Raw genomic sequence first — 13,403 nt, forward strand, 5'->3', positions numbered from 1 at the left:
AAACTGACACTTTACATTTGTATCATTTGGTCCACTACAAAACCTACAAAAAATGTGAGCCAGCTTCAACTTTTTTCAGCGCTCCAAAGATGCAGTGAAACAAGCCATATAGACCAGTGGTTCTCAAAGTGGGGTCCGGGGACCTCCAGGGATCCTTGAGGGAGTTCCAGGGGGTCCCCAGCTAAATGATGGTTAGGAACCAAACGGACCCTTATGGGTCTGCAACTCTGACAAATGGAACCAAACTCTACAAATGGAACCAAATGGACCCTAACGGGTCCATTTGGTTCCATTTGTACAGTCTCAAGAGTTTTTTACAATATAAATTGGGGTCCCAGAGATAGAAACGCCATTGAATGGGAGTCCGTAGCCTAATGCATGTCAAACTGGGGGGTCCTTGAAATTAAAATGGTTGAAAATCACTGCTGGAGACGTAAAAATCTTGTCTTACAGGGGCCCCTGGCATATCTTTTCAAATGGCAGTCTGCAGGCTAATAAGTGTCAATTTGGGGACCCCCAAATTGACATTAAAAAATTCAGATGAAAAAGTTTGAGAACCACTGCCATAGACAGCATAGACATGTGGCACCACATGTTGATCTATATTTGCCACTTTCCAAGTTTACTAAACACATGGAATGATACAGCTACATACTGTAGGACATTGGTTCTCAAAGTGGGGTCTGGGGACCCCCAGGGGTCCTTGGCGAAGTTGGCGGGGGTACCCGGGGGTCCCCAGCAAAACTTTAACCATATTTTATAATTTGTCTATATTCAAAAATAGCAGATATACAAGCTCACAGCGTGGCACTCTTGTAGATCTGCTATTTTTATAGAGTGGTGCCAACCACTCCTACATTTGACTGTGTGTGTGTCTGTCCGTCCGTCCGTTTGAGCACGGCCTCAACAGCTGCAGCTGATTGCAACACAAGGATGCAACCAGTTACACTAATTCAAAGGCACCACTCTCTTCACACTGGGTGTGATTTTTTTTTAAAATCCTGGCACAAAAATATTTTTTGAGACAGGGGGTCCGCAGGCAAATAAAACATCATTTTGGGGGTCCTTGACATAAAAAAGTTTGAGAACCACTGCTACAGGAGTTTACACATGTCTGTTCACACTCCAGTGCTCATTATAAAGAAAGGATGAGGAGAGGAGAGGAGAGGAGAGGAGAGGAGAGGAGAGGAGAGGAGAGGACAGAAGCAAGGAAAAACTGATGATGGATGAAACAAGAGATAGGAGAGAGCAAAGGTGGGAGTGGGAGGGAAATATATTTTTAGAGATGTAGCCTTTACGTAGGACGAGACCTTCAACTGTCTGGATCAGAGCCATGTAGGGACAGTTCTGCTCATCTGACCAACTAGCACAGAGGTTCTCAACCAGTGGTCCGGGGACCACCAGTGGTCCTTGAGGGGGGTTCCAGGTGGTCCCCGGCTAAATGATGGAGAGTTGGTAACCAAATGAACCCTTATAGATCTTTAACTATTTTACGCTCTCAAGAGTTAAATTATTGTTAAACATCTGCATTACTTAATTTACAAGAAGTCTACACAATCAGAGAATGTAGAATAATTGTTATTTTGATCAACGTTTGCCTGTAATCTCTCCTATTGGTACCGCATCAATACAACATGGAATTGTGGACAAAACCTTATTCAACGATAACAAAATATGCTAAGTCTTGGGTCTGAGAGGCAAAATCTCATCAAATTGTGGTCCGTGGCTCAAATGCCAAATAAATAATGGGCTATGGAATATGAAAAGGGTTGAAAACCACTGAACTAGCACAATAGGCTCTATGCACAGCAGCCATATTATCACTTCTTTCACAGGTGTTACCATTGATACTAATGAAGGCTCTGTTCCATTTAGTCTAGCACAGTGGTTTCCACGACCCCCACAACTCTGAGACTGAGCCCTAAAATGTCAGAGAAAGGCTAGAGGTACAAAATGATATGTTAAGTTACCAGCCAAATCATCATTGTTAATATTCTTAATGTTGCTATGTTGCTGTTGTTCAACAACTCTAAAATGAGCGTCCAGTGTAGTACTGGTTGCCAGGCAACAGGGAACTATTTGGAGAAAAAAATAATTTGTTTCTGGTTCTGTTTACGGTTCACGTCTGGACAACTTAGCCACACACACACACACACACACACACACACACACACACACACACACACACACACACACACACACACACACACACACACACACACACACACACACACACACACACACACACACACACACACAGATTCCCCCCCTCTGTCTGGGGGGTAACCCTTGGTGTCATGGTAACGGATCACTGGGAGGCCCTTGGTGTCCTTATATGGCCAAACTGAAAGCAGGAGAAAGAGAGTGTGTGTGTGTGTGTGTGTGTGTGTGTGTGTGTGTGTGTGTGTGTGTGTGTGTGTGTGTGTGTGTGTGTGTGTGTGTGTGTGTGTGTGTGTGTGTGTGTGTGTGTGTGCAGTGTCAGTAACAGATGCTGAGACCTATAGAGCTGCCACATACAGCCCTTATGACTCATAGTCATGACAAAGGAGCGCGCACACACGCACGCACACACGCACGCGCACACGCACGCACGCGCACACGCACACGCACGCACGCACACACACACACACACACACACACACACACACACACACACACACACACACACACACACACACACACACACACACACACACACACACACACACACACACACACACACACACACACACACACACTCGCTCCACAGGATGTTGCTGTTCAAAACAGGAAGCTAGACCTTGCTCCTGAAGGACAAACACACACACACACACACACACACCTACGTCTTCCACACTGAAAAATCCTGAGTGTTACTTTAACCCAGCAGTGAGTGTCCAAATGGAACCATTTGTACACTCACTGGGTTACAAATGGATTAAAGTCCATTTGGTTCCATTTAGTAAATTGTAGCTATTCTCCCTCCTGGCCAACCCATTTCGGATGCTGTCAATGCACTGAATGGGACATTATCACGTTTAATCAGACTATTGATTGGTCTAAGTAGGTGAGATACTGACCTACCCAGTACCCACGTTTAATCAGACTATTAATAGGCTCTATGCACAGCAGCCATATTATCACTTCCTTCACAGGTGTTACCAATGATACTAATCAGTAGGTGTTTCTGGCACCGCTCCATAGAGAATCCATTTCCTGCTCCGGAAGACGTGGGTGACCAATCAGGGCCCAGTATTCGAATATGGGAGACTGTAATTGGTAGTTGGTTGTAGGTCTAACCAATTGCGTCGAGGGCCATTGTTTTGATCCCGCCCCTTAGGAAAAAAAACGTCCTCATGGAAGCACCAGACTCATATCCACGCAGTGATATAGTCTGGCCAAGTCGAGGCTACCACCGAGCGAGCAAAAGCGAGCGAGTTGCCGTGCCGAACGTTGCGAAGCTCACTAAAGCCAACTCAGTGCCATACGAGTCATGCAGTGCTATCCGTGTCATGCAGACTCACACCCGATTTTCCGTAGTCTGAAGACTCACCTTATGTCTCACCCCCAGAAGCAAAGAAAAAAAATCACTTTAAAAACAAAATCACTTTAAAAATGTATTCCTATTTACAGTTAAATTATCACTTTTGACCGTGCGCTCGCTCGCTCACTTTTATCCCCTCGATCCTGAAGCCCAGGGTGGCCGTGGAGCTGAGCGTCTCCCTCCACTGCATGTAGCGGGGCTTGGTCACCGCCTGGCGCTCGTGCTCCTCCGGCGTGGGCGCCGTGGGGTCCACCTCCACCATCTTCTGGAACATGTCCTGCCTCAGGGTGGGCTTCTTACGGGCCTTGGTCAGCTCCTCCTCCAGGTAGGTCCTGGAAGAGAGAGAGAGGGAGAGGGAGAGGGAGAGAGAGAGAGAGAGAGAGAGAGAGAGAGAGAGAGAGAGAGAGAGAGAGAGAGAGAGAGAGAGAATAAAGCAGTTTTATTTGTCACTACTCATTCACAAACAGCGAAATACAAGTGTGGCGTCCAATACGGCAACGTCAACATAACAACAAAAGCAATAATAAAGGTAAGACCAATAGGCTCTATTCACAGCAGCCATATTTTCACTTCCTTCACAGGTGTTACCAATGATACTAATGAAGGCTCTGTTCCATTTAGTGTAGCACAGTGGTTCTCAGATTTTTCAATTTCCACCACTCCCATAACTCTGAGAGTGTACAAATGTAACCAATTGTACACTCTCAGAGTTACACACCCGTAAGGGGCCATTTGGAAACCCCTTAAGGAACAATGAGGGTCCCTGGACCCACATTTTAGTCCCACTGGTGTAACAGAGTGTTTCCAGTGAGTCAACATGCATAAATATCAGCACCCTGACTCTGTTTTTGACCAGAATGGAACAGAGCCTTCATTAGTATCATTGGTAACACCTGTGAATGTCTTCACAATGTGACTGCTGTGCATAGAGCCTATAAAGACAAGATATGAAAAATCGATAAAACAAAAAAGGTGATAATAAAAAGCCTGGTGAAGAATTGCTGCAGCAGCCATAGCAACACCAGCATAACACAACAACAGAAGAGAATGTGCAGAGAGGGAGAGAGAAAGAGAGAGAGAGAGAGAAACACAGACACAGACAGAGAGAGAGAGAGAGAGAGAGAGAAGGGAGGGGGGGAACTGAACGAGAAAGGAAGAGGAACGAGAGGTGTTTTTAATGAAAACCAACTTTAGCTTGAAGGCATTTTGTAAACTGCAGCCTGTGTGTTTGACATTGTCCTTTATCCACTCATGTATCCATGCAATGCACTCCTCTGTGTGCGTGCATGTGCGCGTGCATGTGCGTGTGTGCGCACACGTGTGTGTTAGTGTTGATTTTGACAGCTAATTTTGATTTAGTTTTAGTCATAGTCTTTTGAATACAATTCCATTTAGTTTTAGTCATATTTTAGTCATCTGAAATGTTTCGTTTTTTTGTCTAGTTTTAGTCAACTAAATATCATAAGAATAGTCGTATGGCATCGTAATGGCTGATTTTACACTTGGTTGCATGCTGAAAATAGCGATCTACAAGCTTACAACGCGTCGCAGCGCGACGCATTGTGAGTTTGTAGATCTGCTATTTTCAGAGCGCAACACCCGAGCACAACCAAACATGAAATGACTTTTAGTTCTACTACTGGATCTCTTCTCCACTAGTCCCTCACTAACATTTTAGTCTAGTTTTCATAATATATGTTGTCTTAGTTTTAGTCATCATAGCTTAGTTTTTATTTCGTTTTTATTTAGTTTTCGTCAGTGAAAAAAGGTAGTGGACGAACATTTTTCACCATACTTTCAGTAGACGAAATCAACACTGGTGTGTGTGTGTGTGTGTGTGTGTGTGTGTGTGTGTGTGTGTGTGTGTGTGTGTGTGTGTGTGTGTGTGTGTGTGTGTGTGTTTGTGTGTGTGTGTGTGTGTGTGCGTGCGTGTGTGCGTGCGTGCGTGCGTGCGTGCGTGCGTGCGTGCGTGCGTGCGTGCGTGCGTGCGTGCGTGCATGCATTTCTCCTGACCTCACTCCCATCTTGCAGTCCATCACGCAGGGCAGGTCGAACTCGGCCAGCAGGTCCTCCATCTGGTTGTACTTCTGTCCGTCCTTCTCCACGTCTCCGTGGTAACCGGGGACGAAGGGACGCAGCACGTCCTTCATCAGGAGGGACAGACAGCGCTGCTCGCATTCACAGTGTTTCTGGAAGACAACCAGACACAGTGTTAATGTCGTCACAAACTAAAACTATCAGTGGTGGAAAAAGTACTCAAATGTTTTACTTGAGTAAAAGTATCAATACTGCAATATAGAAATACTTCTGTTACAAGTAAAAGTCCGGAATGAAAATAAATTACTTGAGTAAAAGTACAAAAGTATTGTTATCAAAATGTACTTAAAGTACCAAAAGTAGAAAGTGCTCCTTATGCAGAATGTCCCATTTCAAGTTTTCAAGTGTATAAAATTTATAAAAATCTTTTGAAAATAGCAGATCTACAAGCTCACAACGCGTCGCATCGCGACGCGTTGTGAGCTTGTAGATTGGCTATTTTCAAATGGCCTAAATTTACATAGGGCTGAAGTGGTTATATGTATGTTTTGTTTGTAATAATCTAGATCTAAAAAGTAACTACTACTAGTAACTAAAGTTTTCAAATAATTGTAGTGGAGTAAAATACAAAGTTTGCCTCTGTAGTGGAGTAGAAGTAAAAGTACTGAAACTAGAAATACTCCATTAACGTAAAAAAAAATACCTCAATATCAGTACGTGTAAATGTAAATGTGCTTAGTTACTTTACACCACTGACAATGACGACAAATGTTCGGTGACTACCTACTGTATGAAAACTAAATATAAAACAAAATGAAAACTAAGCTATGATGACTAAAGCTATGCATAAATATGCAGAGAGATCCAGAGATCCAGTAGAACTAAGACAGGTCATTCTATAGTATAATTCAGTATAATTCAGGCATCATGACACCACCAATAAAATGTGTGTAAAACTTATAATAACTAGACTAAAACTAAAACATTTCAGATGAGTAGATGAGTTTTTAAAATGTGATGGAATTGTATTCAAAAGACTATGACTGAAACTAAATCAAACGTTGCTGTCAAAATTACCATTATGATGGTTCGCAGTCAACGCACAGTGAAATATTAAACTAATAGTGAGTTCTTGGGTATACACAGTATCATAATAATACTAATGTGTGGTCTAAACCTCTACCCTGTAAATGCTTTATAGATGTGGTAATTGGGGGAACTTCCCAGGACAAACAAAACGGACGGTAGACAGACAAAGCGTTTACCTTTAATATACGACCGTTGGCACCAGCCTTGAAGCTCCCTGGAAAGAGACCAGAGGAAGGTTTAAGGAACACGGATGATTAAACGATGAAGAGAACAAAACACAAAGAGAGCCTACATCTTAAAAGACACAGAGTCTTCATCTTGAAGGGCTATTTCACTTTCAAACTTGTTTGGGGTCATTTTAACGGCTACTCTGGCTTTAGGGAGCACCCCAGACAGTTTTTTAAGTTGCTTGATTCAGTATTTAGATATTTGATATACATTTTATCAGACACGCCCCCTTCCTATACAAACCCATTGTAACTTCTAACTACATTTTAACCATGATAGATTAATTGAGAAAACACGTCCTAGGTTCTGGTGACTGATGTTGTCCTTCTCATGTGTGAGGGGGACGTGTTTTTTCAAGTGCCTTTTTCATTTATTTTTTAAACATTTCCTTTTATTATTTCATTTGCTAAAATAAAATAAAATAAAATAAAATAAAATAAAATAAAATAAAATAAAATAAAATAAAATAAAATAAAATAAAATAAAATAAAATAAAATAAAATAAAATAAAATAAAATAAAATAAAATAAACATTAAATGTGTTTATCTATGTGGGTGTATAGGAGGTTAGTCCACTGTTCCTACACTAGATGTGTGTGTGTGTGTGTGTGTGTGTGCGTGTGCATGCGCGCGTGTGTGTGTACGTGTGTGTGTGTGTGCGTGTGTGTGTACGTGTGTGTGCGTGTGTGTGTGTGTGTGTGTGTGTACCTGCATGCCCTGCCAGTTGTATCCAGGGGTACTTCTTCTTGAAGGACATAACGAACGGGGACCAGTGGACCATGTTCTTGATCTTCTTCCACGACTTGCACTGCACACACACACACACACACACACACACACACACACACACACACACACACACACACCACCATCACGGTTAGCGAACCACAGTGTAATTTAGCATGTTCTGTATTTTCTTGTTTTCAACGGCTCAATTTGCGTTTTTTCGCAGACCTCGGCCTGGAAAATTAGGGACACCATGGGGTAAAAGTGGGTAATGTTGTCTCCTTCGTTTACTGCAGCCACCTGACTTGGACAGCCTGTGACTCCCAGGGGACTCCCCCCCCCCTCCCCCCTTAGTAGCTGTGTACAGTTATCACGAAGACGTCTCCCAGGAAACAGAGCACTTGTTTTCCAGTCAGACAAGCCCCCCCCCCCCCCTCCCCAGCCTATAACACCCCCCCCCTCACCTTCCTCCCCCGCCTGAAGCATCGTGGCCTGCCAAACACTTTTCTGCTTCGTTTAATGGACGTGAGAGGAGGACAAACAAGACTTTAATCACACGCACAGCGTGTGTGCTGTGCATGTACCTGTGCACGCACACACACATACACACACACACACACACAAACTGAAGGGTATCCCTGACCCTGAGGGAGGAGGATTGTTTAAGAGTCTCCCCTCTGGCTGTCCTTCATTCTGGAACCTTCTTTCACTCGACTCCGCACAACGGAGCCGGGGTTTCCCCTGGCAACACACACACACACACACACACACACGCACACACGCACACACGCACGCACGCACACACACACACACACACACACAGACACACACACACACACACACGCGCGCGCACGCAGAGTGTGTTGTCTTAACATGGAAGGAGGTTTTCCTTTTCTTTTTTTCTAAGACTGGCTGGAGTACAGATCTGAGTCTTAAGTGTGGATAAAACCTTCCTTGTAAGGCCAGATTCACTGGAAGATACCTTTATACACACCGTGACGTAAGCACACACTATCTCATGATTTGTGATAGTATTCTGGGAAAATGGGTTCATTTCAAAGAACACAAGCAGACTTCCATAATAGTTTAACCAACTTAAGCCCTATATAATTTGTTGTATGACAAATGCGCTATCTTTAAACAAACGCATGAATAAATAAATATAAGTGAACATCAATAAAATAAACCAGAATAAATAAATATATATATTTTTAAAGAAGATATGCCCAAAATAGGGATGCCAGAGTTAAGGGCAATTAAAACCATGCACTATAACTATGATGTTCACCACTGTTATAGTTATGGTGTTTAGTCTGCCATCCAATTGAGTATACAAGTTTCATAATGATATATTTATAGATAGTTTGGTGGCTTGGTGTGGACATTCCTTTAATGTGGTTACAGGACTAGGCTGAATAGATGAGATGTTGTAAAAGAGGTATTGTATTTACAGTATGAAATGAAAACTCACCCAAAAACATGACAGATGTTGGGTTTGTAAGGTTTGTATCACATGACGGTAAGGAGAAAAAACACCCAAAATGTCCCCCAAAAAGTGAACTGAAGAAGAAACATAAGAAACATTGTCCTATAAGGATACATTAGTATTAGTATTTAGTATTTTTACTTTACTTGAGTATGTCCAATTTTCAATACTTTTCCTTCTACTCCACTTCATCTCAGAGGCAAATATCGTACTTTTACTCAACCACAATTATTTAGTTACTAGTTACTTTGTAGATATAAATTCCTATATTATAAAACATACATTAACCACTTTAGCCCTATTTCATACGTAGGCTGTTTGAAAATAGCCGATCTACAAGCTCACAACGCGTTGCATTGCGACGCGTTGTGAGCTTGTAGATCTGCTATTTTCAAACATTTTTGTACTTTTACTTTTGGTATATTTTGATGCCAATACTTTTGCACTTTTACTCAAGTAACATTTTGAACACAGGCCTTTTACTTGTAACAGAGTACTTTTATATTATGTTATTGCTACTTTAACTTAAGCAAAATGTCCGGGTACTTCTTCCACCACTGGTTTTCCGTTAACACTTTTACTGTGAATGAACTTTTTGTTTAAGAACTCACGCCTCCTCCAATATGAAAGTCATCTCTTCCTTATCTCTTATGTCAACAATGTAAAGTGTGGTACTACCGTAACCTCTAATACTGTCTGTAGTGTTTCAAGTCAAACAAGAAAGACGGACCCATGAAGAGGATTCCCCTGGTCTGAAACCACTGAGAGAGGAGAGGAGAGGAGAGGAGAGGAGAGGAGAGGAGAGGAGAGGAGCGGAGAGGAGAGGAGAGGAGAGGAGAGGAGAGGAGAGGAGAGGAGGAAAAAGAAAGACGGGAGAGAGAGAGAGAGAGAGTGAGAGAGATTTAAGATAAAGATAGAGAGAGCGGAGAGCCATAGAAGGCGATACAGTAGAACCCCAGCAAGATAATCTGAATGTGATGAAAATACTTCAGCTGATGACTATCTATGGTTAGATACACACACACACACACACACACACACACACACACACACACACACACACACACACACACACACACACACACACACACACAGAACCGTGTGTGTGTATGTGTGTGTGTGTGTGTGTGTGTGTGTGTGTGTGTGCGTGTGTGTGTGTGTGTGTGTGTGTGTGTGTGTGCGTGTACGTGTACGTGTGCGTGTGCGTGCGTGTGCGTGCGCGGCTGTGTGTGTGTGTTGTGAAAGAGAGAGAGAGACATAGACAGAGTCACATGAGTTTTTTCCCCCCCGTGAATCAATGGAGAGAGTTTAATTGCTGTGGATGTGACACGCACACACACACACACGCACACACACACACGCACACGCACACACACATGCACGCACGGAGAAATCACATGGTGGAAACTGGAAACAGCCTATTAGGCAGGTCAGAGCTGTCTCGGTGAGGGTTTCACACACTCTCTCTGTGTAAACACAGTGGTATATAACTCAGGGCTTAAAGTGTTGGGTTTTCACGGGCCCACACTGGCTTTGTGAGTCCCTTTCGAGAGAGGAAGTAAAGATCCGTAATGTCATTGACATTACGGCTACACAAGTTGACAGGCACTTGGAACGTGAAACTGAACAGTAATGGCATGTAGGGAAGGAGGAGATGTATATAGGGGCTGCGACCTGTCGATTATCTTCTTAGCGATTATTATTCTGTCAATAACGTTTTTTGATTGACCCGTTAAAACCGGGAATGTATCTGTTGTCAGGATCCTTCTATCTCATTATGTATTGTTCCTATAGTTTCCTGTTCTCTACTTGTATTGTGTAGTTATGTTCCTAGTGTTCCTGTCTGCCCTATAGTGTTTGCTACCTGTCTTGTCTCACCTCCCTTTGATTAGTGATGTTGTCCACCTGTGTCCTGTTGTGCCCCAGCCAATCCCTGTGCTGATTTGTCTTGTGTTCACCTGTGTCCAGTTAACCCTGTGTGTATATACAGACCCTCAGTTCCTACAGTTCCTCACTCGAATATAAATGTTGTCTTGGTGTTCTGTCCACCTCTATGTTTAATAAATCCATGTGCATTATGCTCTGCTCCTGCCTGCCTGTTCTACTTTGGGTCCTACACTCCAGCCTCGCACCGTGACATCTGTGTCATTTTAGATGTGTTACTTTTTTGCACACGCACGCACGCACACACACACACACACACACACACACACACACACACACACACACACACACACACACACACACACACACGGCCGTATGTGTGATCTCCTGGCATAGATAAAGAGTGACAGACCATGGTGTATATATAATCTGATCCATGCTCAGCGCTGCATCAAGCAAAGTCACTGGATTGGTTCAAAGATGGGGACTCTTTGAACCAGGGGAGTTAAGAATTCAGAATCTCAACAAAAGACACTGGAAAGAACGAGACACTGGTGTCTACATGACAAGAAAGAAACACTGGAGTCTACATAGACAAGAAAGAGACACTGGAGTCTACATGACAAGAAAGAGACACTGGTGTCTACATATAGACAAGAAAGAGACACTGGTGTCTACATATAGACAAGAACCAGACACTGGTGTCTACATGACAAGAAAGAGACACTGGTGTCTACATATAAACAAGAAAGAGACATTTTTTTTGAGGGGCACAAGGCCAAACCGAGGGGCAACGCCGGCCATGGCCTTTGTGGCGGCCTCCCTGAATTTCCTGCACTGCTTACAGGTCTGTAACTCTTGAGAGTGAACAAATGGGTCCATTTGGTTCCATTTGTACACCTGCAGAGTTATGGTGGTCCTTGAAATTTTAAACATTTGAGAACCATTGTAATAGGCTCTATAAACAGCAGCCATATTATCACTTCCTTCCCTGGTGTTACCAATGATACTAATGAAGGCTCTGTTCCAAGTACACACTGCAGGACCTTAAAGTTGTCGGGGGGTCATCTGATCGTTAAGCATAACACACTGCAGGAGTTTATTCCTTGAAATCGGCTGTCATAATATCGTTGTGGTCTTCACAGCACGATTGATCCCCGACAAGGGCTGACACACTGTAGGATAGTTCACTAGGATGCTATCTCCAGAGTCAGACCCAATACATACATTTTTGTTTATTCCAATTCATTTTAATCGAGGTATCCCGTGATATGCCTCTCCCCCCCCCCCCCCCCCCCTCCCTCCCTCCCTCCCTCCCTCTCTCTCTCTCTCTCTCTCTCTCTCTCTCTCTCTCTCTCTCTCTCTCTCTCTCTCTCTCTCTCTCTCTCTCTCTCTCTCTCTCTCTCTCTCTCTCTCTCTCTCTCTCTCTCTCTCTCTCTCTCTCTCTCTCTCTCTCGCACGGCAAGTGCGCTAATTCCGCTGTGACAGTTGCCATGTCCGCTTATTATAAGCGACTTTGGGATTATTTTTCTGTAAAGTTGCTTGAAAGTGTAGTTGCTTTTTTGGCCTTGTTTCCTAATGTTGTTTGAACCAGTTGTTCTCAAACATTTTCATGGCAAGGACCCCCAAATTAATATTTGTCCGCAGATGCGCAGACCTCCCCCTTCTGAAAATATGTTGTGCCATAGACCCCCATACAAGATCTGTTCTGTGTGGATTTGGAAAATACTCCACAACCCCCCCCCCCCAATGTCTTCTTTAAAAATAGCCTATCTACAACGTGAGCTTGTAGATTGGCTATTTTCAAATATCCAATGTATTTGTAAATAGGTTTAAAGTGCTCAAGTGGCCTTTTCTTGGGCTTGTTTTCATAGACCTGGTTGCTTATTTCTCTCGCAACATCTGGCAACGCTGTTCAGACACAGCGTGTGTCACAGGCATGCTGCACTCACAGACACACACACACACACACACACACACACACACACACACACACAGAGAGAGAGAGAGCTCTCGCTCTGTCTCTGTCTCTCTGTACAATTCCTCTAAAATAAACAGCCCACCAGGCTCGCTCACTTTCTCATTTAGTTTTATAATGTTAACTTAATACAGGACTGGAAGGTAATATTGTGGTAGGGACTGTTTGTTGTGGTCAGATCCAGCGACGCTCCCCTAGCCACGGTTGCTGTAATGTGCTCTCATTGGCTGCAGCGTGGATTTGCTCGCAGAATGGTCTCGGCTCCTTTCACACTGTATGATATTGTCTCTTGTCCTGTCCCAGACAGAGATGAATATCTAACAATTTAGATATCTGAAAAGCCGTCGCAGAGCGGAGAATCGCGGCCACATCGGGTCGCAGAGCCTTTCACACACACAGAGCATTTTCTCGCCGATCAAAGGCCGATCTGCGTCAGGTCGGGAGGTTTTGTC

The 13,403-nt window shown here is 43.5% G+C and overlaps 1 protein-coding gene across 2 annotated transcripts in view; it reads right to left on the minus strand.

Moving 5' to 3' along the window:
- LOC311063436 (uncharacterized protein) overlaps window positions 1–13,403 on the minus strand; it is a 50,762-nt gene that overhangs the window by 4,715 nt on the left and 32,644 nt on the right. For both annotated transcript variants that reach the window (XM_084082898.1, XM_084082897.1), the window contains exons 6-9: window positions 7,586–7,685; window positions 6,826–6,863; window positions 5,537–5,712; window positions 3,651–3,855 (exon numbers count right to left, since the gene is read on the minus strand). In XM_084082898.1, the coding sequence (XP_083939024.1) occupies window positions 3,651–3,855; window positions 5,537–5,712; window positions 6,826–6,863; window positions 7,586–7,685 (519 nt within the window). The remainder of the gene's footprint in view (window positions 1–3,650; window positions 3,856–5,536; window positions 5,713–6,825; window positions 6,864–7,585; window positions 7,686–13,403) is intronic.

This window comes from Gymnoscopelus microlampas (assembly GCF_963454915.1).
Source record: "Gymnoscopelus microlampas genome assembly, chromosome: 16".
In the NCBI taxonomy this organism is placed as follows: domain Eukaryota; kingdom Metazoa; phylum Chordata; class Actinopteri; order Myctophiformes; family Myctophidae; genus Gymnoscopelus; species Gymnoscopelus microlampas.